This window comes from Ischnura elegans (assembly GCF_921293095.1).
Source record: "Ischnura elegans chromosome 13 unlocalized genomic scaffold, ioIscEleg1.1 SUPER_13_unloc_3, whole genome shotgun sequence".
Lineage (NCBI taxonomy): Eukaryota > Metazoa > Arthropoda > Insecta > Odonata > Coenagrionidae > Ischnura > Ischnura elegans.
In genome coordinates this window covers 3818214-3845112 of record NW_025791659.1, presented here as the reverse complement: position 1 = coordinate 3845112, position 26899 = coordinate 3818214, and the positions used below count along the sequence as shown (strand labels likewise).

Sequence of the window (26899 nt, the reverse complement as noted above, 5' to 3'; positions counted from 1 at the left end):
GGGGGTTTCGGGGGGTTTAAAGTTGACGATACTATATGGTCACATTCAGTTACTATCATTTCTAACAGAAGTGTGCCTTATGACATCCATATTTCGAGAGTAATACAATAAAAAGCAAACCAGTCCCCAAAAAAAGTGAGTAGTGCCCGCCATTTTTATTTTTTCGCGGTTAAATATATTGAATCATTTATTAAACGTTCATGTTTTCTGAAAGACAATAAAGAAGTGTATGTAACTACAAAGTTTGAAAGACATCGGTCAGGTTAAAATTGACATAATCTTCTATTAGTCTGTTGGAAATCGTAATTTTCGGTGATTTTCGGAATATTTTAATTTTTTTCTGAGTAACCAAGGACGACGAAAGAAAATTGTTACCTTCATTTCGTAGACGATGTTATTAGCATATATAATAATCATTTTCGTTATCCTATACCTTAAATTAAGTCGAAGGGAGCGGAAGTTATGAAATTTTATTCGAAAAACGAGTTTTTGGACGCCATTTTGGCTGCAATTTTCTTAAAAAGAAATTAACAACATTACGTAATTACGTGCCCACGTTCGTCAGCTTTCAGGAAATGCATTAGCGATCCGTGTGGCACACACCATTCGCGCGCAGTAAAATAAAAACCGAAAGACTGTCCCCGAAAAAAGCCCGATTTCGGCCATTTTGTCGTCCTAGCGACGACACGTGGCGGAAACTTCCGGTTTTCGGATTTTTCCTCCGGATCATTTCGGGTTCCCCGCACGCGTGCCAAATTTCAGCTCTCCAGCACTTCTAGAAGTGGTCGGGAATTTGTATCCATGAGTGAGTCAGTCACCACAAGGGCTGTATATAGATAGGACTCGCACGCTCCGCGCGCTCGTTAAGGGGCTCCGCCCCTTAAAAACCCCGGTTCCGGCTTCGCCGTCAACATTTGTGGTCGTTCGAGGACTTTCGAAGTTCGAATAATCTCACCTCAGCTAGGGGCCGGCTTCGCCGGCCAAGGGGAAGTGAGACGCCCCACTCTTTCCTCGAAACGGCTTCGCCGTTCCTCGCTGTAGGGCGGCTTCGCCGCCCAGGGGTTGAATGTAAGTTGAGATGGGTGAGTCTACAGCGGCTGCGCCGCTTGAAAACCGGGGCGGCTTCGCCGCCCGAGGGTTACTGAAGCTCCTCCTCGCCTACGCCAGTTACTCCTCGGAACGGCTCTGCCGTTCCTCGCTGTGGGGCGGCTTCGCCGCCTTGGGGTTGAGGAGCCCCCCGCGGCTTCTCCGCTTAGTCCTCATTAATGCTCTTCTCCACCGAGAGGGGTGCCTAGGGGGATTTGGGGGTATTAATGTGTTATACATGCGGTCACCGATCGTCCACAGTGATCACGTAGCGATGATTGTAAAGGGTAGTGTAATGCGGCGTAATAGTGGCGACAAGTACCCATAAAAGAACACTTAATGGCAAGTTTTTCATTTTTTTGCGGGGGGTTCCAACGGAATACCGGGGGCTTTATACTTGTGTTAAACCAAAGAAATCGTCCTTATAAATTCCGTGCCGATAAGTCCTAGGGGTCCGCAACAGTGGCGGAGTTCTGACGATTCCTTTACCCGGAGAGGCTACTTATTAGAGAATTGTTTTGGGATGTTTCACGGGGTTATCGGGGGTTTTAATAAGTAGAAGGGGCACCGGCGAAATTGTAACAAAGTACTCGGAAAGGCGACTTTAAAAATTTTTTTTTCTGCGAGGTTCCAAGAGGTGATCGGGGGTTTTCTGATATTTTTCCCGTATGGTTTACGGTGGCTCGCCCTCACCAAATATTCCGGATCTAGAGCTCAGAGGGGACGGGTAGTGCGGCGTAATGTTTGCGAGGAGTTCCCATATAGGAGACTTAATGGCATATTTTACATTTGGGGGGATTTCAGGGGGATACCGGGGGTTTGTGTGTGTACTCCATGCGGTCACCATCCGTTCACAGAATTTCCGTAGGGATGAGTCGTTGGGGTAAGAACCAGCGGTGGAGAAGTCACGAAATGTACCCAAAAAGTAGACTTATGTGCAAAATTTTATTTTTTGTGGGGTGTAGGTGGGTTTACTGGGGGTTTATGGGTTTGTACTGCCAATGTTCATCAATCGCCCATATCAATTCCGTAGCGATGAGTGGTAAGGGTTGGAAAAGCGGCGGAATTGTGGCGAAAAGTACCCGAAAAGTCTACTTATACGCAAATTTTAATTTTGTAGGGGGTTTAAGGGGGTTTAAAGATGATGATGTTATATGATCACATCCATTTACTATCATATCTAAGAGAAGTTGTCCCTATGGCATCCATATTTCGAGAGTAATACATTAAAAAATAAATTTCTCCCCGGAAAAATTAGTAGTGCCCGCCATTTTCATTTTTTCGCCGTTATATCGATTAAATAATTTATTAAATGTTCATTTTTTCTGAAAGTCAATGCATTAGTGTATGCAAATACTAAGTTTGAAAGAAATCCATCAGGTTAAAATTTACAAAATCCTGTGTTAATCTTTTGGATTTCGTAATTTTCGGTGATTTTCGGTATATTTTAATTTTTTTCTGAGTAACCAAGGACGAAGAAAGAAAATTGTTGCCAACATTTCGTAGACGATGTTATGAGCATATATAATAATCATTTTCGTTATCCTACACCCGAAATTAAGTCGAGGGGAGCGGAAGGAATGAAATGTTTTTCGAAAAATCAATTTTTGGACGCCATTTTGGCTGTAATTTTCTCAAACGGAAACTAATAAATTTACTTAATTACGTGCCTACGTTCATCAGCCTTCAAAAAATGCATTAACAACTCGTGTGGCACGCACGGTTCGCGCGCAGTAAAATAAAAACCGAAAGACGGTCACCGGAAAAAGCCCGATTTCGGCCATTTTGTCGTCCTAGCGACGACACGTGGCGGAAACTTCCGGTTTTCGGATTTTTCCTCCGGATCATTTCGGGTTCCCCGCACGCGTGCCAAATTTCAGCTCTCCAGCACTTCTAGAAGTGGTCGGGAATTTGTATCCATGAGTGAGTCAGTCACCACAAGGGCTGTATATAGATAGGACTCGCACGCTCCGCGCGCTCGTTAAGGGGCTCCGCCCCTTAAAAACCCCGGTTCCGGCTTCGCCGTCAACATTTGTGGTCGTTCGAGGACTTTCGAAGTTCGAATAATCTCACCTCAGCTAGGGGCCGGCCAAGGGGAAGGGAGACGCCCCACTCATTCCTCGAAACGGCTTCGCCGTTCCTCGCTGTAGGGCGGCTTCGCCGCCCAGGGGTTGAATGTGAGTTGAGATGGGTGAGTCTACAGCGGCTGCGCCGCTTGAAAACCGGGGCGGCTTCGCCGCCCGAGGGTTACTGAAGCTCCTCCTCGCCTACGCCAGTTACTCCTCGGAACGGCTCTGCCGTTCCTCGCTTTGGGGCGGCTTCGCCGCCTTGGGGATGAGGAGCCCCCCGCGGCTTCTCCGCTTAGTCCTCACTAATGCTCTTCTCCACCGAGAGGGGTGCCCAGGGGGATTGGGGGGTATTAATGTGTTATACATGCGGTCACCGATCGTCCACAGTGATCACGTAGCGATGATTGTAAAGGGTAGTGTAATGCGGCGTAATAGAGGCGACAAGTACCCATAAAAGAACACTTAATGGCAAGTTTTTCATTTTTTTGCGGGGGGTTCCAACGGAATACCGGGGGCTTTATACTTGTGTTAAACCAAAGAAATCGTCCTTATAAATTCCGTGCCGATAAGTCCTAGGGGTCCGCAACAGTGGCGGAGTTCTGACGATTCCTTTACCCGGAGAGGCTACTTATTAGAGAATTGTTTTGGGATGTTTCACGGGGTTATCGGGGGTTTTAATAAGTAGAAGGGGCACCGGCGAAATTGTAACAAAGTACTCGGAAAGGCGACTTTAAAAATTTTTTTTTCTGCGAGGTTCCAAGAGGTGATCGGGGGTTTTCTGATATTTTTCCCGTATGGTTTACGGTGGCTCGCCCTCACCAAATATTCCGGATCTAGAGCTCAGAGGGGACGGGTAGTGCGGCGTAATGTTTGCGAGGAGTTCCCATATAGGAGACTTAATGGCATATTTTACATTTGGGGGGATTTCAGGGGGATACCGGGGGTTTGTGTGTGTACTCCATGCGGTCACCATCCGTTCACAGAATTTCCGTAGGGATGAGTCGTTGGGGTAAGAACCAGCGGTGGAGAAGTCACGAAATGTACCCAAAAAGTAGACTTATGTGCAAAATTTTATTTTTTGTGGGGTGTAGGTGGGTTTACTGGGGGTTTATGGGTTTGTACTGCCAATGTTCATCAATCGCCCATATCAATTCCGTAGCGATGAGTGGTAAGGGTTGGAAAAGCGGCGGAATTGTGGCGAAAAGTACCCGAAAAGTCTACTTATACGCAAATTTTAATTTTGTAGGGGGTTTAAGGGGGTTTAAAGATGATGATGTTATATGATCACATCCATTTACTATCATATCTAAGAGAAGTTGTCCCTATGGCATCCATATTTCGAGAGTAATACATTAAAAAATAAATTTCTCCCCGGAAAAATTAGTAGTGCCCGCCATTTTCATTTTTTCGCCGTTATATCGATTAAATAATTTATTAAATGTTCATTTTTTCTGAAAGTCAATGCATTAGTGTATGCAAATACTAAGTTTGAAAGAAATCCATCAGGTTAAAATTTACAAAATCCTGTGTTAATCTTTTGGATTTCGTAATTTTCGGTGATTTTCGGTATATTTTATTTTTTTTCTGAGTAACCAAGGACGAAGAAAGAAAAACGTTACCTACATTTCGTAGACTATGTTATGAGCATATATAATAATCATTTTCAATATCCTACACCTGTAATTACGACTAGGGGAGCGGAAGTTATGAAATATTTTTCGAAAAACCCATTTTTGGACGCCATTTTGGCAGCAAATTTCTTAAACAGAAACTAATAACATAACATAGTTACGTTGCTACATTTACCAGCTTTCAAAAAATGCATTAACGATCCGTGTGGCACGCACGGTTCGCGCGCAGTAAAATAAAAACCGAAAGACGGTCCCCGGAAAAAGCGCGATTTCGGCCATTTTGTCGTCCTAGCGACGAGACGTGGTGGAAACTTCCGGTTTTCGGATTTTTCCTCCGGATCATTTCGGGTTCCCCGCACGCGTGCCAAATTTCAGCTCTCCAGCACTTCTAGAAGTGGTCGGGAATTTGTATCCATGAGTGAGTCAGTCACCACGCCGGCTGTATATAGATAGGACTCGCACGCTCCGCGCGCTCGTTAAGGGGCTCCGCCCCTTAAAAACCCCGGTTCCGGCTTCGCCGTCTACATTTGTGGTCGCTCGAAGACTTATAAGTTCGAATAATCTCACCTCAGCTAGGGGCCGGCTTCGCCGGCCAGGGGGTAGGGAGGCGCCCCACTCATTCCTCGAAACGGCTTCGCCGTTCCTCGCTGGAGGGCGACTTCGCCGCCCAGGGGTTGAGTGTGAGTTGAGATGGGTGGAGTCTACAGCGGCTGCGCCGCTTGAACGGCAGGGCGGCTTCGCCGCCCGAGGGTTACTGAAGCTCCCCCTCGCCTACGCCAGTCACTCCTCGGAACGGCTTCGCCGTTCATCGTTGTGGGGCGGCTTCGCCGCCTTGGGGTCGAGGAGCCCCCCCGCGGCTGCTCCGCTTAGTCCTCATTAATGCTCTTCTCCACCGAGAGGGGTGCCCAAGGGGATTCGGGGGTTTTAATGTGTCATGCATGCGGTCACTAATCGTCCACAGTGATCACGTAGCGATGATTGTAAAGGGTAGTGCAATGCGGAGTAATAGTGGCGACAAGTACCCATAAAAGGAGACTTAATGGCACGTTTTTCATTTTTTGCGGGGGTTCCAACGGAATACCGGGGGGTTTATACTTGTGTTAAACCAGTGGTCACAAATCGTTCTCATAAATTCCGTGCCGATAAGTCCTAGGGGTCCGGAACAGTGGTCTGACGATTCTTTTACCTGGAGAGGCGATTTGTTAGAAATTTTTTGGGAGGTTTCACGGGGTTTTCGGGGGTTTTAATAAGTGGTAGGGGCACCGGTTAAATTGTGACGAAAACTACTCGGAAAGGCGACTTTAAAATTCATTAATTTTTTTAGCGATGTTCCAGGAGGTGATCGGGGGTTTCTGGTATTTTTTCCCGTATGGTTTACGGTTGCTCGCCCTCACCTAATATTCCGGACCTAGACCTCAGAGGGGACGGGTAGTGTGGCGTAATGTTTGCGAGAAGTACCCAAATAGGAGACTAAATGACACATTTTACGTTTGGGAGGGATTTCAGGGGGATACCGGGGGTTTAAATGTGTGTACTCCTGGAGGTCACCATCCATTTACATAAATTCCGTGGGGATGAGTCGTTGGGGGCGGTGGAATAGTCACGTAAAGTACCCAAAAAGTAGACTTATATGCAAAATTTTATTTTTTGGGGGGGTGTATGAGGGTGTACCGGGGGTTTATAGGTTTTTACTGCCAGCGGTCATCAATCGTCCACATCAATTCCGTAGCGATGAGTGGTAAGGATTGGAGAAGCGGCGGAATTGTGACGATAAGCACCCGAAAAGGCTACTTATATGAAAATTTTAATTTTTTAGGGGGTTTCGGGGGGTTTAAAGTTGACGATACTATATGGTCACATTCAGTTACTATCATTTCTAACAGAAGTGTGCCTTATGACATCCATATTTCGAGAGTAATACAATAAAAAGCAAACCAGTCCCCAAAAAAAGTGAGTAGTGCCCGCCATTTTTATTTTTTCGCGGTTAAATATATTGAATCATTTATTAAACGTTCATGTTTTCTGAAAGACAATAAAGAAGTGTATGTAACTACAAAGTTTGAAAGACATCGGTCAGGTTAAAATTGACATAATCTTCTATTAGTCTGTTGGAAATCGTAATTTTCGGTGATTTTCGGAATATTTTAATTTTTTTCTGAGTAACCAAGGACGACGAAAGAAAATTGTTACCTTCATTTCGTAGACGATGTTATTAGCATATATAATAATCATTTTCGTTATCCTATACCTTAAATTAAGTCGAAGGGAGCGGAAGTTATGAAATTTTATTCGAAAAACGAGTTTTTGGACGCCATTTTGGCTGCAATTTTCTTAAAAAGAAATTAACAACATTACGTAATTACGTGCCCACGTTCGTCAGCTTTCAGGAAATGCATTAGCGATCCGTGTGGCACACACCATTCGCGCGCAGTAAAATAAAAACCGAAAGACTGTCCCCGAAAAAAGCCCGATTTCGGCCATTTTGTCGTCCTAGCGACGACACGTGGCGGAAACTTCCGGTTTTCGGATTTTTCCTCCGGATCATTTCGGGTTCCCCGCACGCGTGCCAAATTTCAGCTCTCCAGCACTTCTAGAAGTGGTCGGGAATTTGTATCCATGAGTGAGTCAGTCACCACAAGGGCTGTATATAGATAGGACTCGCACGCTCCGCGCGCTCGTTAAGGGGCTCCGCCCCTTAAAACCCCGGTTCCGGCTTCGCCGTCTACATTTGTGGTCGTTCGAAGACTTATGAAGTTCGAATAATCTCAACACGGCTAGGGGCCGGCTTCGCCGGCCAAGGGGAAGTGAGACGCCCCACTCTTTCCTCGAAACGGCTTCGCCGTTCCTCGCTGTAGGGCGGCTTCGCCGCCCAGGGGTTGAATGTAAGTTGAGATGGGTGAGTCTACAGCGGCTGCGCCGCTTGAAAACCGGGGCGGCTTCGCCGCCCGAGGGTTACTGAAGCTCCTCCTCGCCTACGCCAGTTACTCCTCGGAACGGCTCCTCCGTTCCTCGCTGTGGGGCGGCTTCGCCACCTTGGGGTTGAGGAGCCCCCCGCGGCTGCTCCGCTTAGTCCTCATTAATGCTCTTCTCCACCGAGAGGGGTGCCCAGGGGGATTGGGGGGTATTAATGTGTTATACATGCGGTCACCGATCGTCCACAGTGATCACGTAGCGATGATTGTAAAGGGTAGTGTAATGCGGCGTAATGGTGGCGACAAGTACCCATAAAAGAACACTTAATGGCAAGTTTTTCATTTTTTTGCGGGGGGTTCCAACGGAATACCGGGGGCTTTATACTTGTGTTAAACCAAAGAAATCGTCCTTATAAATTCCGTGCCGATAAGTCCTAGGGGTCCGCAACAGTGGCGGAGTTCTGACGATTCCTTTACCCGGAGAGGCTACTTATTAGAGAATTGTTTTGGGATGTTTCACGGGGTTATCGGGGGTTTTAATAAGTAGAAGGGGCACCGGCTAAGTTGTAACAAAGTACTCGGAATGGCGACTTTAAAAAATTTTTTTTCTGCGAGGTTCCAAGAGGTGATCGGGGGTTTTCTGATATTTTTCCCGTATGGTTTACGGTGGCTCGCCCTCACCAAATATTCCGGATCTAGAGCTCAGAGGGGACGGGTAGTGCGGCGTAATGTTTGCGAGGAGTTCCCATATAGGAGACTTAATGGCATATTTTACATTTGGGGGGATTTCAGGGGGATACCGGGGGTTTGTGTGTGTACTCCATGCGGTCACCATCCGTTCACAGAATTTCCGTAGGGATGAGTCGTTGGGGTAAGAACCAGCGGTGGAGAAGTCACGAAATGTACCCAAAAAGTAGACTTATGTGCAAAATTTTATTTTTTGTGGGGTGTAGGTGGGTTTACTGGGGGTTTATGGGTTTGTACTGCCAATGTTCATCAATCGCCCATATCAATTCCGTAGCGATGAGTCGTAAGGGTTGGAAAAGCGGCGGAATTGTGGCGAAAAGTACCCGAAAAGGCTACTTATACGCAAATTTTAATTTTGTAGGGGGTTTAAGGGGGTTTAAAGATGATGATGTTATATGATCACATCCATTTACTATCATATCTAAGAGAAGTTGTCCCTATGGCATCCATATTTCGAGAGTAATACATTAAAAAATAAATTTCTCCCCGGAAAAATTAGTAGTGCCCGCCATTTTCATTTTTTCGCCGTTATATCGATTAAATAATTTATTAAATGTTTATTTTTTCTGAAAGTCAATGCATTAGTGTATGCAAATACTAAGTTTGAAAGAAATCGATCAGGTTAAAATTTACAAAATCCTGTGTTAATCTTTTGGATTTCGTAATTTTCGGTGATTTTCGGTATATTTTAATTTTTTTCTGAGTAACCAAGGACGAAGAAAGAAAATTGTTGCCAACATTTCGTAGACGATGTTATGAGCATATATAATAATCATTTTCGTTATCCTACACCCGAAATTAAGTCGAGGGGAGCGGAAGGAATGAAATGTTTTTCGAAAAATCAATTTTTGGACGCCATTTTGGCTGTAATTTTCTCAAACGGAAACTAATAAATTTACTTAATTACGTGCCTACGTTCATCAGCCTTCAAAAAATGCATTAACAACTCGTGTGGCACGCACGGTTCGCGCGCAGTAAAATAAAAACCGAAAGACGGTCACCGGAAAAAGCCCGATTTCGGCCATTTTGTCGTCCTAGCGACGACACGTGGCGGAAACTTCCGGTTTTCGGATTTTTCCTCCGGATCATTTCGGTTTCCCCCGCACGCGTGCCAAATTTCAGCTCTCCAGCACTTCTAGAAGTGGTCGGGAATTTGTATCCATGAGTGAGTCAGTCACCACAAGGGCTGTATATAGATAGGACTCGCACGCTCCGCGCGCTCGTTAAGGGGCTCCGCCCCTTAAAAACCCCGGTTCCGGCTTCGCCGTCTACATTTGTGGTCGCTCGAAGACTTATAAGTTCGAATAATCTCACCTCAGCTAGGGGCCGGCTTCGCCGGCCAGGGGGTAGGGAGGCGCCCCACTCATTCCTCGAAACGGCTTCGCCGTTCCTCGCTGGAGGGCGACTTCGCCGCCCAGGGGTTGAGTGTGAGTTGAGATGGGTGGAGTCTACAGCGGCTGCGCCGCTTGAACGGCAGGGCGGCTTCGCCGCCCGAGGGTTACTGAAGCTCCCCCTCGCCTACGCCAGTCACTCCTCGGAACGGCTTCGCCGTTCATCGTTGTGGGGCGGCTTCGCCGCCTTGGGGTCGAGGAGCCCCCCCGCGGCTGCTCCGCTTAGTCCTCATTAATGCTCTTCTCCACCGAGAGGGGTGCCCAAGGGGATTCGGGGGGTTTTAATGTGTCATGCATGCGGTCACTAATCGTCCACAGTGATCACGTAGCGATGATTGTAAAGGGTAGTGCAATGCGGAGTAATAGTGGCGACAAGTACCCATAAAAGGAGACTTAATGGCACGTTTTTCATTTTTTGCGGGGGTTCCAACGGAATACCGGGGGGTTTATACTTGTGTTAAACCAGTGGTCACAAATCGTTCTCATAAATTCCGTGCCGATAAGTCCTAGGGGTCCGGAACAGTGGTCTGACGATTCTTTTACCTGGAGAGGCGATTTGTTAGAAATTTTTTGGGAGGTTTCACGGGGTTTTCGGGGGTTTTAATAAGTGGTAGGGGCACCGGTTAAATTGTGACGAAAACTACTCGGAAAGGCGACTTTAAAATTCATTAATTTTTTTAGCGATGCTCCAGGAGGTGATCGGGGGTTTCTGGTATTTTTTCCCGTATGGTTTACGGTTGCTCGCCCTCACCTAATATTCCGGACCTAGACCTCAGAGGGGACGGGTAGTGTGGCGTAATGTTTGCGAGAAGTACCCAAATAGGAGACTAAATGACACATTTTACGTTTGGGAGGGATTTCAGGGGGATACCGGGGGTTTAAATGTGTGTACTCCTGGAGGTCACCATCCATTTACATAAATTCCGTGGGGATGAGTCGTTGGGGGCGGTGGAATAGTCACGTAAAGTACCCAAAAAGTAGACTTATATGCAAAATTTTATTTTTTGGGGGGGTGTATGAGGGTGTACCGGGGGTTTATAGGTTTTTACTGCCAGCGGTCATCAATCGTCCACATCAATTCCGTAGCGATGAGTGGTAAGGATTGGAGAAGCGGCGGAATTGTGACGATAAGCACCCGAAAAGGCTACTTATATGAAAATTTTAATTTTTTAGGGGGTTTCGGGGGGTTTAAAGTTGACGATACTATATGGTCACATTCAGTTACTATCATTTCTAACAGAAGTGTGCCTTATGACATCCATATTTCGAGAGTAATACAATAAAAAGCAAACCAGTCCCCAAAAAAAGTGAGTAGTGCCCGCCATTTTTATTTTTTCGCGGTTAAATATATTGAATCATTTATTAAACGTTCATGTTTTCTGAAAGACAATAAAGAAGTGTATGTAACTACAAAGTTTGAAAGACATCGGTCAGGTTAAAATTGACATAATCTTCTATTAGTCTGTTGGAAATCGTAATTTTCGGTGATTTTCGGAATATTTTAATTTTTTTCTGAGTAACCAAGGACGACGAAAGAAAATTGTTACCTTCATTTCGTAGACGATGTTATTAGCATATATAATAATCATTTTCGTTATCCTATACCTTAAATTAAGTCGAAGGGAGCGGAAGTTATGAAATTTTATTCGAAAAACGAGTTTTTGGACGCCATTTTGGCTGCAATTTTCTTAAAAAGAAATTAACAACATTACGTAATTACGTGCCCACGTTCGTCAGCTTTCAGGAAATGCATTAGCGATCCGTGTGGCACACACCATTCGCGCGCAGTAAAATAAAAACCGAAAGACTGTCCCCGAAAAAAGCCCGATTTCGGCCATTTTGTCGTCCTAGCGACGACACGTGGCGGAAACTTCCGGTTTTCGGATTTTTCCTCCGGATCATTTCGGGTTCCCCGCACGCGTGCCAAATTTCAGCTCTCCAGCACTTCTAGAAGTGGTCGGGAATTTGTATCCATGAGTGAGTCAGTCACCACAAGGGCTGTATATAGATAGGACTCGCACGCTCCGCGCGCTCGTTAAGGGGCTCCGCCCCTTAAAACCCCGGTTCCGGCTTCGCCGTCTACATTTGTGGTCGTTCGAAGACTTATGAAGTTCGAATAATCTCAACACGGCTAGGGGCCGGCTTCGCCGGCCAGGGGGTAGGGAGCTGCCCCACTCATTCCTCGGAACGGCTTCGCCGTTCCTCGCTGAAGGGCGGCTTCGCCGCCTGGGGGTTTAGTGTGCCAGAGGGCGAGGGCATTTCGGAACTGTTTCACCGTCATTCGTTTAAGGGGCGGCTTCGCCGCCCAGAGGTGGGGGGAGTCCACAGCGGTTGCGCCGCTTGAACATCGGGGCGGCTACGCCGCCCGGGGGTTGCTGAAGCTCCCCCTCGCCTACGCCAGTTCCTCGTTGTGGGGCGGCTTCGCCGCCTTGGGGTTGAGGAGCCCCCCCGCGGCTGCTCCGCCTAGTCCTTATAAATGGTCTTCCACACCGAGAGGGGTGCCCAGGGGGATTCGGGGATTTTAATTTGTTATGTATGCGGTCACCAAAAGTCCACAGTGATCATGTAGCGATGATTGTAAAAGGTAGTGCAATGCGGATTAATAGTGGCGACAATAAAAGAAGACTTAATGGAATGTTTTTCATTATTTTTTCGGGGGGTTCCTACGGAATACCGGGGGTTTTATACTTGTGTTAAACCAGTGGTCACTAAAAGTTCTCATAAATTCCGTGCCGATAAGTCCTAGGGGACCGGAAGAGTGGTCTTACGATTCTTTTCCCTGGAGAGGCTATTTATTAGAAATGTTTTGGGAGGTTTCACGGGGTTATCGGGGGTTTTAATAAGTGGTAGGGGCACCGGTTAAATTGTGTCGAAAACTATTCGGAAAGGCGAGTTTAAATTTGTTTTATTTTTTTTTCGGCGATGTTCCAGGAGGTAATCGGGGATGTTCTGGTATTTTTTCCCGTATGGTTTACGGTGGCTCGCCCTCACCAAATATTCCGGATCTAGAGCTCAGAGGGGACGGGTAGTGCGGCGTAATGTTTTCGAGAAGTTCCCCAATAGGAGGCTAAATGACACATTTTACATTTGGGGGGGGATTTCAGGGGGATACCGGGGGTTTTAAAGTGTGTACTCCTGGCGGTCACCATCCGTTCACATAAGTTCCGTGGGGATGAGTCGTTGGGGGCGGTGGAATAGTCACGAAAAGTACCCAAAAAGTAGACTTATATGCAAAATTTTATTTTTTGGGGGGGGGGGGGTGTATGTGGGTTTACCGTGGGTTTATAGGTTTTTACTGCCAGCGGTCATCAATCGTCCACATCAATTCCGTAGCGATGAGTGGTAAGGATTGGAAAAGCGGCGGAATTGTGACGAAATGTACCCGACAAGGCTACTTATATGCTAATTTTAATTTGTTAGGGGGTTTCGGGGGGTTAAAATATGACGGTACTATATGGTCATATTCATTTACTGCCATGTATAAAAGAATTGTGCCCTATGACATCCATATTTCGAAAGTAATACAATAAAAAGCAAACCAGTCCCTGAAAAATGTTAGCAGTGCCCGCCATTTTTATTTTTTCGCGGTTAAATCCATTAAATTATTATTAAAATGTTTATGTTTTCTGAAAGACAATGCATAGCTGTATGTAACTACAAAGTTTGAAAGAAATCGGTTGAGTTAAAATTGACAAAACCTTGCGTTAATCTTTTGAAAATCGTAATTTTCGGTGATTTTCGGAATATTTTAATTTTATTCTCAGTAACCAAGGACGATGAAAGAAAAACGTTACCTACATTTCGTAGACTATGTTATGAGCATATATAATAATCATTTTCAATATCCTACACCTGTAATTACGACTAGGGGAGCGGAAGTTATGAAATATTTTTCGAAAAACCCATTTTTGGACGCCATTTTGGCAGCAAATTTCTTAAACAGAAACTAATAACATAACATAGTTACGTTGCTACATTTACCAGCTTTCAAAAAATGCATTAACGATCCGTGTGGCACGCACGGTTCGCGCGCAGTAAAATAAAAACCGAAAGACGGTCCCCGGAAAAAGCGCGATTTCGGCCATTTTGTCGTCCTAGCGACGAGACGTGGTGGAAACTTCCGGTTTTCGGATTTTTCCTCCGGATCATTTCGGGTTCCCCGCACGCGTGCCAAATTTCAGCTCTCCAGCACTTCTAGAAGTGGTCGGGAATTTGTATCCATGAGTGAGTCAGTCACCACGCCGGCTGTATATAGATAGGACTCGCACGCTCCGCGCGCTCGTTAAGGGGCTCCGCCCCTTAAAAACCCCGGTTCCGGCTTCGCCGTCTACATTTGTGGTCGCTCGAAGACTTATAAGTTCGAATAATCTCACCTCAGCTAGGGGCCGGCTTCGCCGGCCAGGGGGTAGGGAGGCGCCCCACTCATTCCTCGAAACGGCTTCGCCGTTCCTCGCTGGAGGGCGACTTCGCCGCCCAGGGGTTGAGTGTGAGTTGAGATGGGTGGAGTCTACAGCGGCTGCGCCGCTTGAACGGCAGGGCGGCTTCGCCGCCCGAGGGTTACTGAAGCTCCCCCTCGCCTACGCCAGTCACTCCTCGGAACGGCTTCGCCGTTCATCGTTGTGGGGCGGCTTCGCCGCCTTGGGGTCGAGGAGCCCCCCCGCGGCTGCTCCGCTTAGTCCTCATTAATGCTCTTCTCCACCGAGAGGGGTGCCCAAGGGGATTCGGGGGTTTTAATGTGTCATGCATGCGGTCACTAATCGTCCACAGTGATCACGTAGCGATGATTGTAAAGGGTAGTGCAATGCGGAGTAATAGTGGCGACAAGTACCCATAAAAGGAGACTTAATGGCACGTTTTTCATTTTTTGCGGGGGTTCCAACGGAATACCGGGGGGTTTATACTTGTGTTAAACCAGTGGTCACAAATCGTTCTCATAAATTCCGTGCCGATAAGTCCTAGGGGTCCGGAACAGTGGTCTGACGATTCTTTTACCTGGAGAGGCGATTTGTTAGAAATTTTTTGGGAGGTTTCACGGGGTTTTCGGGGGTTTTAATAAGTGGTAGGGGCACCGGTTAAATTGTGACGAAAACTACTCGGAAAGGCGACTTTAAAATTCATTAATTTTTTTAGCGATGCTCCAGGAGGTGATCGGGGGTTTCTGGTATTTTTTCCCGTATGGTTTACGGTTGCTCGCCCTCACCTAATATTCCGGACCTAGACCTCAGAGGGGACGGGTAGTGTGGCGTAATGTTTGCGAGAAGTACCCAAATAGGAGACTAAATGACACATTTTACGTTTGGGAGGGATTTCAGGGGGATACCGGGGGTTTAAATGTGTGTACTCCTGGAGGTCACCATCCATTTACATAAATTCCGTGGGGATGAGTCGTTGGGGGCGGTGGAATAGTCACGTAAAGTACCCAAAAAGTAGACTTATATGCAAAATTTTATTTTTTGGGGGGGTGTATGAGGGTGTACCGGGGGTTTATAGGTTTTTACTGCCAGCGGTCATCAATCGTCCACATCAATTCCGTAGCGATGAGTGGTAAGGATTGGAGAAGCGGCGGAATTGTGACGATAAGCACCCGAAAAGGCTACTTATATGAAAATTTTAATTTTTTAGGGGGTTTCGGGGGGTTTAAAGTTGACGATACTATATGGTCACATTCAGTTACTATCATTTCTAACAGAAGTGTGCCTTATGACATCCATATTTCGAGAGTAATACAATAAAAAGCAAACCAGTCCCCAAAAAAAGTGAGTAGTGCCCGCCATTTTTATTTTTTCGCGGTTAAATATATTGAATCATTTATTAAACGTTCATGTTTTCTGAAAGACAATAAAGAAGTGTATGTAACTACAAAGTTTGAAAGACATCGGTCAGGTTAAAATTGACATAATCTTCTATTAGTCTGTTGGAAATCGTAATTTTCGGTGATTTTCGGAATATTTTAATTTTTTTCTGAGTAACCAAGGACGACGAAAGAAAATTGTTACCTTCATTTCGTAGACGATGTTATTAGCATATATAATAATCATTTTCGTTATCCTATACCTTAAATTAAGTCGAAGGGAGCGGAAGTTATGAAATTTTATTCGAAAAACGAGTTTTTGGACGCCATTTTGGCTGCAATTTTCTTAAAAAGAAATTAACAACATTACGTAATTACGTGCCCACGTTCGTCAGCTTTCAGGAAATGCATTAGCGATCCGTGTGGCACACACCATTCGCGCGCAGTAAAATAAAAACCGAAAGACTGTCCCCGAAAAAAGCCCGATTTCGGCCATTTTGTCGTCCTAGCGACGACACGTGGCGGAAACTTCCGGTTTTCGGATTTTTCCTCCGGATCATTTCGGGTTCCCCGCACGCGTGCCAAATTTCAGCTCTCCAGCACTTCTAGAAGTGGTCGGGAATTTGTATCCATGAGTGAGTCAGTCACCACAAGGGCTGTATATAGATAGGACTCGCACGCTCCGCGCGCTCGTTAAGGGGCTCCGCCCCTTAAAACCCCGGTTCCGGCTTCGCCGTCTACATTTGTGGTCGTTCGAAGACTTATGAAGTTCGAATAATCTCAACACGGCTAGGGGCCGGCTTCGCCGGCCAGGGGGTAGGGAGCTGCCCCACTCATTCCTCGGAACGGCTTCGCCGTTCCTCGCTGAAGGGCGGCTTCGCCGCCTGGGGGTTTAGTGTGCCAGAGGGCGAGGGCATTTCGGAACTGTTTCACCGTCATTCGTTTAAGGGGCGGCTTCGCCGCCCAGAGGTGGGGGGAGTCCACAGCGGTTGCGCCGCTTGAACATCGGGGCGGCTACGCCGCCCGGGGGTTGCTGAAGCTCCCCCTCGCCTACGCCAGTTCCTCGTTGTGGGGCGGCTTCGCCGCCTTGGGGTTGAGGAGCCCCCCCGCGGCTGCTCCGCCTAGTCCTTATAAATGGTCTTCCACACCGAGAGGGGTGCCCAGGGGGATTCGGGGATTTTAATTTGTTATGTATGCGGTCACCAAAAGTCCACAGTGATCATGTAGCGATGATTGTAAAAGGTAGTGCAATGCGGATTAATAGTGGCGACAATAAAAGAAGACTTAATGGAATGTTTTTCATTATTTTTTCGGGGGGTTCCTACGGAATACCGGGGGTTTTATACTTGTGTTAAACCAGTGGTCACTAAAAGTTCTCATAAATTCCGTGCCGATAAGTCCTAGGGGACCGGAAGAGTGGTCTTACGATTCTTTTCCCTGGAGAGGCTATTTATTAGAAATGTTTTGGGAGGTTTCACGGGGTTATCGGGGGTTTTAATAAGTGGTAGGGGCACCGGTTAAATTGTGTCGAAAACTATTCGGAAAGGCGAGTTTAAATTTGTTTTATTTTTTTTTCGGCGATGTTCCAGGAGGTAATCGGGGATGTTCTGGTATTTTTTCCCGTATGGTTTACGGTGGCTCGCCCTCACCAAATATTCCGGATCTAGAGCTCAGAGGGGACGGGTAGTGCGGCGTAATGTTTTCGAGAAGTTCCCCAATAGGAGGCTAAATGACACATTTTACATTTGGGGGGGGATTTCAGGGGGATACCGGGGGTTTTAAAGTGTGTACTCCTGGCGGTCACCATCCGTTCACATAAGTTCCGTGGGGATGAGTCGTTGGGGGCGGTGGAATAGTCACGAAAAGTACCCAAAAAGTAGACTTATATGCAAAATTTTATTTTTTGGGGGGGGGGGGTGTATGTGGGTTTACCGTGGGTTTATAGGTTTTTACTGCCAGCGGTCATCAATCGTCCACATCAATTCCGTAGCGATGAGTGGTAAGGATTGGAAAAGCGGCGGAATTGTGACGAAATGTACCCGACAAGGCTACTTATATGCTAATTTTAATTTGTTAGGGGGTTTCGGGGGGTTAAAATATGACGGTACTATATGGTCATATTCATTTACTGCCATGTATAAAAGAATTGTGCCCTATGACATCCATATTTCGAAAGTAATACAATAAAAAGCAAACCAGTCCCTGAAAAATGTTAGCAGTGCCCGCCATTTTTATTTTTTCGCGGTTAAATCCATTAAATTATTATTAAAATGTTTATGTTTTCTGAAAGACAATGCATAGCTGTATGTAACTACAAAGTTTGAAAGAAATCGGTTGAGTTAAAATTGACAAAACCTTGCGTTAATCTTTTGAAAATCGTAATTTTCGGTGATTTTCGGAATATTTTAATTTTATTCTCAGTAACCAAGGACGATGAAAGAAAAACGTTACCTACATTTCGTAGACTATGTTATGAGCATATATAATAATCATTTTCAATATCCTACACCTGTAATTACGACTAGGGGAGCGGAAGTTATGAAATATTTTTCGAAAAACCCATTTTTGGACGCCATTTTGGCAGCAAATTTCTTAAACAGAAACTAATAACATAACATAGTTACGTTGCTACATTTACCAGCTTTCAAAAAATGCATTAACGATCCGTGTGGCACGCACGGTTCGCGCGCAGTAAAATAAAAACCGAAAGACGGTCCCCGGAAAAAGCGCGATTTCGGCCATTTTGTCGTCCTAGCGACGAGACGTGGTGGAAACTTCCGGTTTTCGGATTTTTCCTCCGGATCATTTCGGGTTCCCCGCACGCGTGCCAAATTTCAGCTCTCCAGCACTTCTAGAAGTGGTCGGGAATTTGTATCCATGAGTGAGTCAGTCACCACGCCGGCTGTATATAGATAGGACTCGCACGCTCCGCGCTCTCGTTAAGGGGCTCCGCCCCTTAAAACCCCGGTTCCGGCTTCGCCGTCTACATTTGTGGTCGTTCGAAGACTTTTGAAGTTCGAATAATCTCAACACGGCTAGGGGCCGGCTTCGCCGGCCAGGGGGGTAGGGAGGTGCCCCACTCATTCCTCGCTGAAGGGCGGCTTCGCCGCCTGGGGGTTTAGTGTGCCAGAGGGCGAGGGCATTTCGGAACTGTTTCACCGTCATTCGTTTAAGGGGCGGCTTCGCCGCCCAGAGGTGGGGGGAGTCCACAGCGGTTGCGCCGCTTGAACATCGGGGCGGCTACGCCGCCCGGGGGTTGCTCCCCCTCGCCTACGCCAGTTCCTCGTTGTGGGGCGGCTTCGCCGCCTTGGGGTTGAGGAGCCCCCCCGCGGCTGCTCCGCCTAGTCCTTATAAATGGTCTTCCCCACCGAGAGGGGTGCCCAGGGGGATTCGGGGATTTTAATGTGTTATGCATGCGGTCACCAAAAGTCCACAGTGATCATGTAGCGATGATTGTAAAAGGTAGTGCAATGCGGATTAATAGTGGCTACAAGTACCCATAAAAGAAGACTTAATGGCAAGTTTTTCATTTTTTTTCGGGGGGTTCCTACGGAATACCGGGGGTTTTATACTTGTGTTAAACCAGTGGTCACTACACGTTCTCATAAATTCCGTGCCGATAAGTCCTAGGGGACCGGAAGAGTGGTCTTACGATTCTTTTCCCTGGAGAGGCTATTTATTAGAAATTTTTTGGGAGGTTTCACGGGGTTATCGGGGGTTTTAATAAGTGGTAGGGGCACCGGTTAAATTGTGTCGAAAACTATTCGGAAAGGCGAGTTTAAATTTGTTTTATTTTTTTTTCGGCGATGTTCCAGGAGGTAATCGGGGGTGTTCTGGTATTTTTTCCCGTATGGTTTACGGTGGCTCGCCCTCACCAAATATTCCGGATCTAGAGCCCAGAGGGGACGGGTAGTGCGGCGTAATGTTTGCGAGAAGTTCCCAAATAGGAGACTAAATGACACATTTTACATTTGGGGGGGATTTCAGGGGTATACCGGGGGTTTAAATGTCTGTACTCCTGGCGGTCATCATCCATTCACATAAATTCCGTGGGGATGCGTCGTTGGGGGCGGTGGAATAGGCACGAAAAGTACCCAAAAATAGACTTATTTGCAAAATTTTATTTTTTGGGGGGGTGTATGTGGGTTTACCGGGGGTTTATAGATTTTTACTGCCAGCGGTCATCAATCGTCCACATCAATTCCGTAGCGATGAGTGGTAAGGATTGGAAAAGCGGCGGAATTGTGACGAAAAGTACCCGAAAAGGTTACTTATATGCAAATTTTAATTTTTTTTGGGTTTCGGGGGGCTTGAAGATGACGATACTATATGGTCACATTCATTTACTGTCATATCTAAAAGAAGAGGCTCTATGACATCCATAGTCCTATGACATCCATGACATTTCGAGAGTAATACAATAAAAAGTAAATCTCTCCCCGGAAAAAATTAGTGGTGCCCGCCATTTTTGTTTTTTCGCGGTTATATCGATTACATCATTTATTAAATATTTATGTTTTCTAAAAGAAAGTGCATAGCTGTATGTAACTACAAAGTTTGAAAGAAATCGGTCGGGTTAAAATTGACAAAACCTTGTGTTAATCTTTTGGAAATCGTAATTTTCGGCGATTTTCGGAATACTTTAATTTTTTTCTGAGTATCCAAGCACGATGAAAGAAAATTGTTACCTACATTTCGTAGACAATGTTGTGAACATATATAATAATCATTCTCGTTGTCAAACTCACAGAATTAGGCCGACGGCAGTGGAAAATATGAAATATTTTCCGAGAAATCAATTTTTGGACGCCATTTTGAAAGATTTTAGCATAGAAATTAAATTTAAAAATTACATAAGTAAGTGGCGACATCTATTGGCTTTCATAATATACAACAACGGTCCGTGTGACGGAAATGTTTCGCCTGTATAACGATAACTAGTAAACGGACTCCCGGGAAAAAATGGGAAGTACCCGCCATTTTTAATTTTTTGCTGGTTTATCAATGGCAAAATTTTAAAAACGTTTATATTTTCTAAAACAAAATGATTACTTAAACGTATATACTAAGTCTAATTGAAATCGGTCGTGTAAGACTGGACGAAATCTTGTGTTAATCTTTTGGAAATTGTACTTTTTGGCGATTCTCGGCATTATTTAATTTTTTTCTCGGCAACCAATGGTGACAAAAACAAATTGTTGCCTAGGTTAAATGACTAATCATGTAAGCATATATAATAATCATTTTCGTTGTGCAACACTCAAAATTAGGTCGATGGCAGCGGAAAGTATGAAGATGTTTCGGAAAAATCATTTTTTGGACGCCATTTTTGCGGCGTTAGACTTAAAATATAACTTTAAAAAATACACAAGTACGTGGCAGCATTTATTGGCTTTCTAAATGTACAGCAACGACCCGTGTATCACGCACGATTCGCGCGCAGTAAATTAAAAACCGGAAGACTGTCCCCGAAAATAGCCCGATTTCGGCCATTTTGTCGTCCCAGCGACGACACGTGGCGGAAACATCCGGTTTTCGGATTTTTCCTCCGGATCATTTCGGGATCCCCGCACGCGTGCCAAATTTCAGCTCTCCAGCACTTCTGGAATTGGCTGGGAATTTGTATCCATGAGTCAGTCAGTCACCACGCCGGCTGTATATAGATAGGATACACTCACATTTTCACTTCAAGATGAGCATATATTAAAAGGGGCAGCCCATCTCGTTTCTTTAAAGCAGGTATCTTTTCGATTTTGAAATAAAAAAACGTTTTGATATAAATCAATATACGCATATTCCTTTCTATCAAATTGCTTAGGTTATCAACCAAAGGGCTGTTATAAATTTGTTAACTTAAACTTTATTTTGTGATTAAAATATTAAAATTCTTTTCTAGGGCTCCCAGCTGGTGGAAAGAAGGGAAACATCTAGGTGATGACTGTATTCCTACCTCAGCTTCATTGACAGTCATTTATTCCAAGAGTGGAATATCCTTTGCAGGGAATTGAAGGAATGTGTTGAATGAAGACTTGGAAAACTGTGGAGGTCTTTATGCTGATAAGTTGAAATCTTGCTCAATTCCTGACGATGGACCAACAAGTATCCAAAATCAATGGAGCCAGAATCACAAGGTCTGTTGCGAGGTGTGAAAGTGGTTGTGATGCACCAATTATCCCTAATGCCCTTAGAGTGGTCAGAATGAGTAAAAGGAGGAGTTGGGCAAAGGCAGTCGTGGGGAACAAAGATGAGTTAAGTAATTGTGAGACGGAAAATGCTGTAAATGTTCAAAGATCAATCGAAACTTCATATAATTGCTACCACTGCACAGGTGGATTCAGCACCAAAAGTGAGCTAATTAAACACCTTGAAACTCATTTTGGTGCGTGGAATGCGGAGGTTGATGCAGAGTCGTCTATGGTGCAAGATGAGTCTCTCAAAACCAATGTATCGTGTGGGGAAAGTGTTCGTTCTGGCGAGTTAAAAACCACCGTGACTTTAAAAGGTCTGAAAAGTAAAAGACAAGTGCCGACGCAAAAAGGAAATGTGCCACCTGGGGAGGTCTCTGGAGGAACTCTGGAGGTACAAAAGGGTAGAAAAGGGAGACGATTTGTTGTAGATCCTAAACCATATTTTGAGAGTATGTCCTCAAATTCCTCCCCTTGTGATAGAAACATTAAAAATGAAAAGTGTTCAAGTGCAAGAGAGAGACCTTATTCGTGTAGTGTGTGCTATAAGGGTTTCACTTGTGCTTCTGCTCTCAACAATCACATGCGTAAACACACTGGGGAGAAACCTTTTACATGCACCATCTGCAATAAGTCATTCTCTTGGAGTTCCAGCCTCAACAAGCATATGTGCATGCATACAGAAGAGAAAGGCTTTTCATGTAAATTTTGCTGTAAATCATTCAGATATCATTCGAACCTCACAGAGCACCTGCGCTTACACACAGGAGAGAGGCCTTATTCCTGTAGTGTCTGTAATAAGTCTTTCTCCAAGAGTAGCACCCTCAACAACCATATGCATACCCACACAGGAGAGAGGCCTTTTTCCTGTAGTGTCTGCAATAAGTCATTCTCTCTGAGTGGCAACCTCAGCAACCATATGCGTACTCACACAAAAGAGAGGCCTTATTCATGTAAAATATGCTGTAAATCATTCAGTCGTAGTGACCACCTTACTAAACACATGCACGTACACACAGCAGATAAACGTTATACATGCAGCATCTGCTACAATTCCTTCTCTCAGAGCGGCTCCCTTGACTCTCACATGCGTACGCACACAGGAGATAGGCCTTACTCATGTAAAATATGCTGTAAATCATTCAGTCGTAGTGACGCCCTTACTAGTCACGTGCGCATACACACAGCAGATAAACCGTATTCCTGCAGTGTCTGCAATAAGTCATTCTCTCATAGCAGATCCCTCTCCAGCCATATGCCTGTGCACACAGGAGATAGGCCTTATTCCTGCAGTGCCTGCAATAAGTCCTTCACTCAGAGCAGCGCCCTCTACGTCCATATTCGTACACACACGGGGGAGAAACCTTATACATGTAGCATTTGCTGTAAATCTTTTGCTCATAGTTCCCACCTAACCACACACAATCGCATCCACACAGGAGAAAAACCTTATTCCTGTAGTGTCTGTGACAAATCTTTCACTCACAGTTCCCACCTAACCGTACACATGCGAGTGCACACAGGGGATAAACCTCACTCATGCACAATCTGCAGTAAATCCTTCGCTCAGAAGTCCACCCTCGACTGTCACTTTCGCACCCATACAAAGGAGAAACCCTATTCATGCAGCGATTGTGGGAAATCTTTCTCTCAGAAAGGGTACCTCACGAGGCATTTCCGTACACACGTGTGAGGGACATTATTCTTCCAGCTACTGGTATAATTGGCCAATGATTGATTAGGGATGTCTTAGTTAGTCGCTGTTAGTTCTTAGATTTTTAGACTTAGTTTGTTCACGTTCCTTAAGATGCTGAATTGGCAGAGATCTCCAATGTGTTTTTTGCTGATAAGGGACACAAAGAATTTTTAAGAAAAATATCTGGATACTCAGCAAGCAACATCAGGGTATTTATTAACATCAGGGATGCTTTATTCTTCCAGTTTATGTTATGAAGGGTTTATTCACTTTGGTTACTTATGCACACATGGTTTGCATACTCTCTGGAAGCTATGTGATGAAGATATCATGATTTTTCTCATTTTACCTTAGGCAAATCTGCATGTAAAGTCTAGGATTTCAGATTTGTATTTAGATGGAGCACGGAAGCTCCAAGTGCAAGGCCACCCACTTGTCCACCCTCGGCAGTGTGCCAGTAAATTTTACTCGATGTTGTCTGCTAAAAGGTCTTATCTCCTTTGTCATACCCTATTAGCCCTTTGTATGTCTCATTGTGAATTACTAATGAATGCAAGGTTTTCTGGCTTGAAAAAGTGCGAAATATGTCAAAAGCCTAAAAATATTGTGACAGTAGTGAAAAGATATTTTGTAATAAAAGATATGTTACTGAATTTGATATTCAAATATGTTTATTATGCCAATTTTTCAAAGGTAAACTATTTTCATATTTCCTAACCTTTTTTCTGTAAAAGTTTTACATGCACAGATATCGTTGATATTCATATGTAATCATTACTTTGTATGCTAATCGGTAAAATTTTCCAGGCTGTATATCAAGAATATCTTTCTTCTTACAGATGAATAAGTTGGTAAAGTATGATTGACAAGGAAAGTATCCAATCTCGGCCATTGCAATTTATTAATATTCCCAGTTTCCATAAGTCAGAATGTAGTGGTGGTCACGTTGGGTTCTAACTGATTTTTGGCAATCGACTAAAGCATAGTCTTTTAATAACCACTGTATGTGAATTTAAAAAAATATGACGATATGCAAGGTAAGATGGTGACCACGGGCATTGTTGATACTCGTTCAATATCTTTTATGTGCTAAATTATAAAACTGATAATAGCAATGAATGTGGTTATGCAATTGTGTTCAAATCATAGCCTTCTCGTTTAATCATGAAATACATGTCAACCTTAATCTCACTCAGCCCTTAATCTCACCCATTTGTGTATTCTCCTTAATTTTTAAGTCGATATTAAAATTAAAAAAATGGGAAAAGCAATACCTATGATCATCTAATGATGTTGAACCTGTAGCCTTCTCATGTACTCATGAAATAAATGCCAAACTAACTCAGCCCTTTAGCTCACCTTTTGTCATATTCACCAATTTTAAGTCTATATTTTTTGTAATTCATTCGCCATACCAAATAGCTGCAATTGTCCACTGGCACAAACCTATTTTCCTATCCTTTGCATATCACCATCCATCCTAGTATAAGACTTTAAAAAGACTTAAAAAGGTATGGATTGCGATTTGTTACCCACCATTAGTGTACCTATTCATAATATACAATTTTTTGTTTAGACGAATGTTAATGTTCAATTTTAACCTCATTTGAAAAAGGCCAAATTGGCACCCATGCTATTCCACTCCACGTGACGACACAGGGACCTAGTTTCTTTAAGAGTAGATACGAGTTTTACATGGTGTGAGATTACCAATGCATGCATGAGGGACAGAGTTCAGGGAAACATCTCGTGCCGGGCTCCTTCACGGGAAGTTGTTTCTCGGGAAGGAATTGTTCAGGTAGTTGGTTCCTCCACTTGATGACCTTTCCTAGCAGGGTGCGGAGTTCTTCCTCGGCGACTGGGCAAATATAATTCTCGACCCTTTTCCTGAAGGCAGCCCATCAGGGCATAATTTTGCAATCAATTTATTGTTACTAGTGCGATTTTAATTTTTCTTCATTATTACTAAACCAGTAAATGTCAGTTGATCAATAACCAATGAACTTTCATTTTGCAATGCCTGTAGAACTTTTAAACAAAGTTCAACGGTTATTTTTAGGATTTTCAGCAAAAGGGCATTCTCTCATAGACCAACAAATACTTTAAAGGGAATGAAATCTTTTTATGTTCCTAACTATCCTTTAGATTTAAATTATTACGATATCGCTCATATAAATTTGCTTGTAAGGTTTAAAAATAACAATTAAACATCTCACCTTAGCGTCTCCAAAATTTGTTCAAGGTGATGATGAACTCCGTTAATATGAACGCTAGAGTTCTGTTTAAAATTTGGAACCGATCAGCAGAACATCCAGAATGTAATTCTTGGCATTGATTTTTAATGAATGCAAGCAACATGTACGTTTTTTAGTTATTCTAACTTGTAAACAAATAAGTGATCATGAGCACCCACCTTGAGTGGGACTCTTAAAATGGCCCCAGATAATCCCCACACAGACAATAGGAAAGGGTCGGACATCTCGAGACTAGGGACCCTAATGGCAGTTGGGACCCACTTGGCATGCTTGACCGCAAAGCTATGAAAACACAGCCTTCATCCTTTAGCATCGGAAAATTCAAGCCGTGAAAACGCCCTCCGTAGGGAAAAGGTTAATAATCACCTGTTAAAATTGCCCATGGTCGGAAAGTTTCCTTCCTTTGATAGGTATTAATAATCCTTTTCTAAGCTGAGTGCTACCGCTGCTATCAGGGTAGTCTGCAAACTGCTAGCAGCCTGCAAAGTAGCAGCGCTCATAGCTCGCCCCAGGGTCACCTAACAAGGCAGCAGCGGGAACCAGAATGACGTCACATGGGCTTTTCCCAACATTCATACTCAGCCGTCGCATTTTGCTTGAAAATTTTCCCTTTTCATTAATTCCCGTCAAGTACCTAGATTTCATCATTTAAAAACCTGAAAGCATGAAATGCGTACTCCAGGAGTAATAATGTTTCGATTAAGGCATTAAAAAAAATAATAGGAAACAATCATGAAACGATTCAAACACTAAGCACACTAAGCCCCTTCTCCCAGTTGTAGCTTTTCTCTTCATGCTTTCGCTCATCTTCCTTCTCCTATGCTCTTTTTTTGTGTCCCATATTGTCTTCGGCCTCTAATCAGCAGTGGTGGCGTGCCCATAAGGACTCTCGGACACAGCCCCCCCCCCCCCAAGATTTGAAAGAAGAAAAAAATAAATACCCATTCAATTATTATTATACATCTAATTAACCAAGGTGTTTTTTTTAAACACATATATCGAAAATGTAGGAAAGACATCACGAGAAGATCGCATTTGTAGCAGTGGGGCACTGGCCAGAATGTCCCAATCTATCGCCATGCAGTTACATGAAGAGTGGTAGTGGTGGAGGCTGCTGGTGCTATGACGCGTCTAAG

General features: G+C 44.5%; 1 protein-coding gene across 6 annotated transcripts in view; it reads left to right on the top strand.

Annotated features, from left to right (window-relative positions):
* The window catches only part of LOC124172901 (zinc finger protein 883-like), a 73013-nt gene extending 49464 nt beyond the window's left edge, over nucleotides 1-23549 (top strand). For all 6 annotated transcript variants that reach the window (XM_046552408.1, XM_046552409.1, XM_046552413.1 and 3 more), the window contains one exon: nucleotides 21524-23549. In XM_046552408.1, coding sequence (XP_046408364.1) covers nucleotides 21715-23505 — 1791 coding nt within the window. In that variant the 5' untranslated portion in view covers nucleotides 21524-21714 and the 3' untranslated portion in view covers nucleotides 23506-23549. The remainder of the gene's footprint in view (nucleotides 1-21523) is intronic.
* The last annotated feature ends 3350 nt before the right edge of the window (nucleotides 23550-26899 follow it).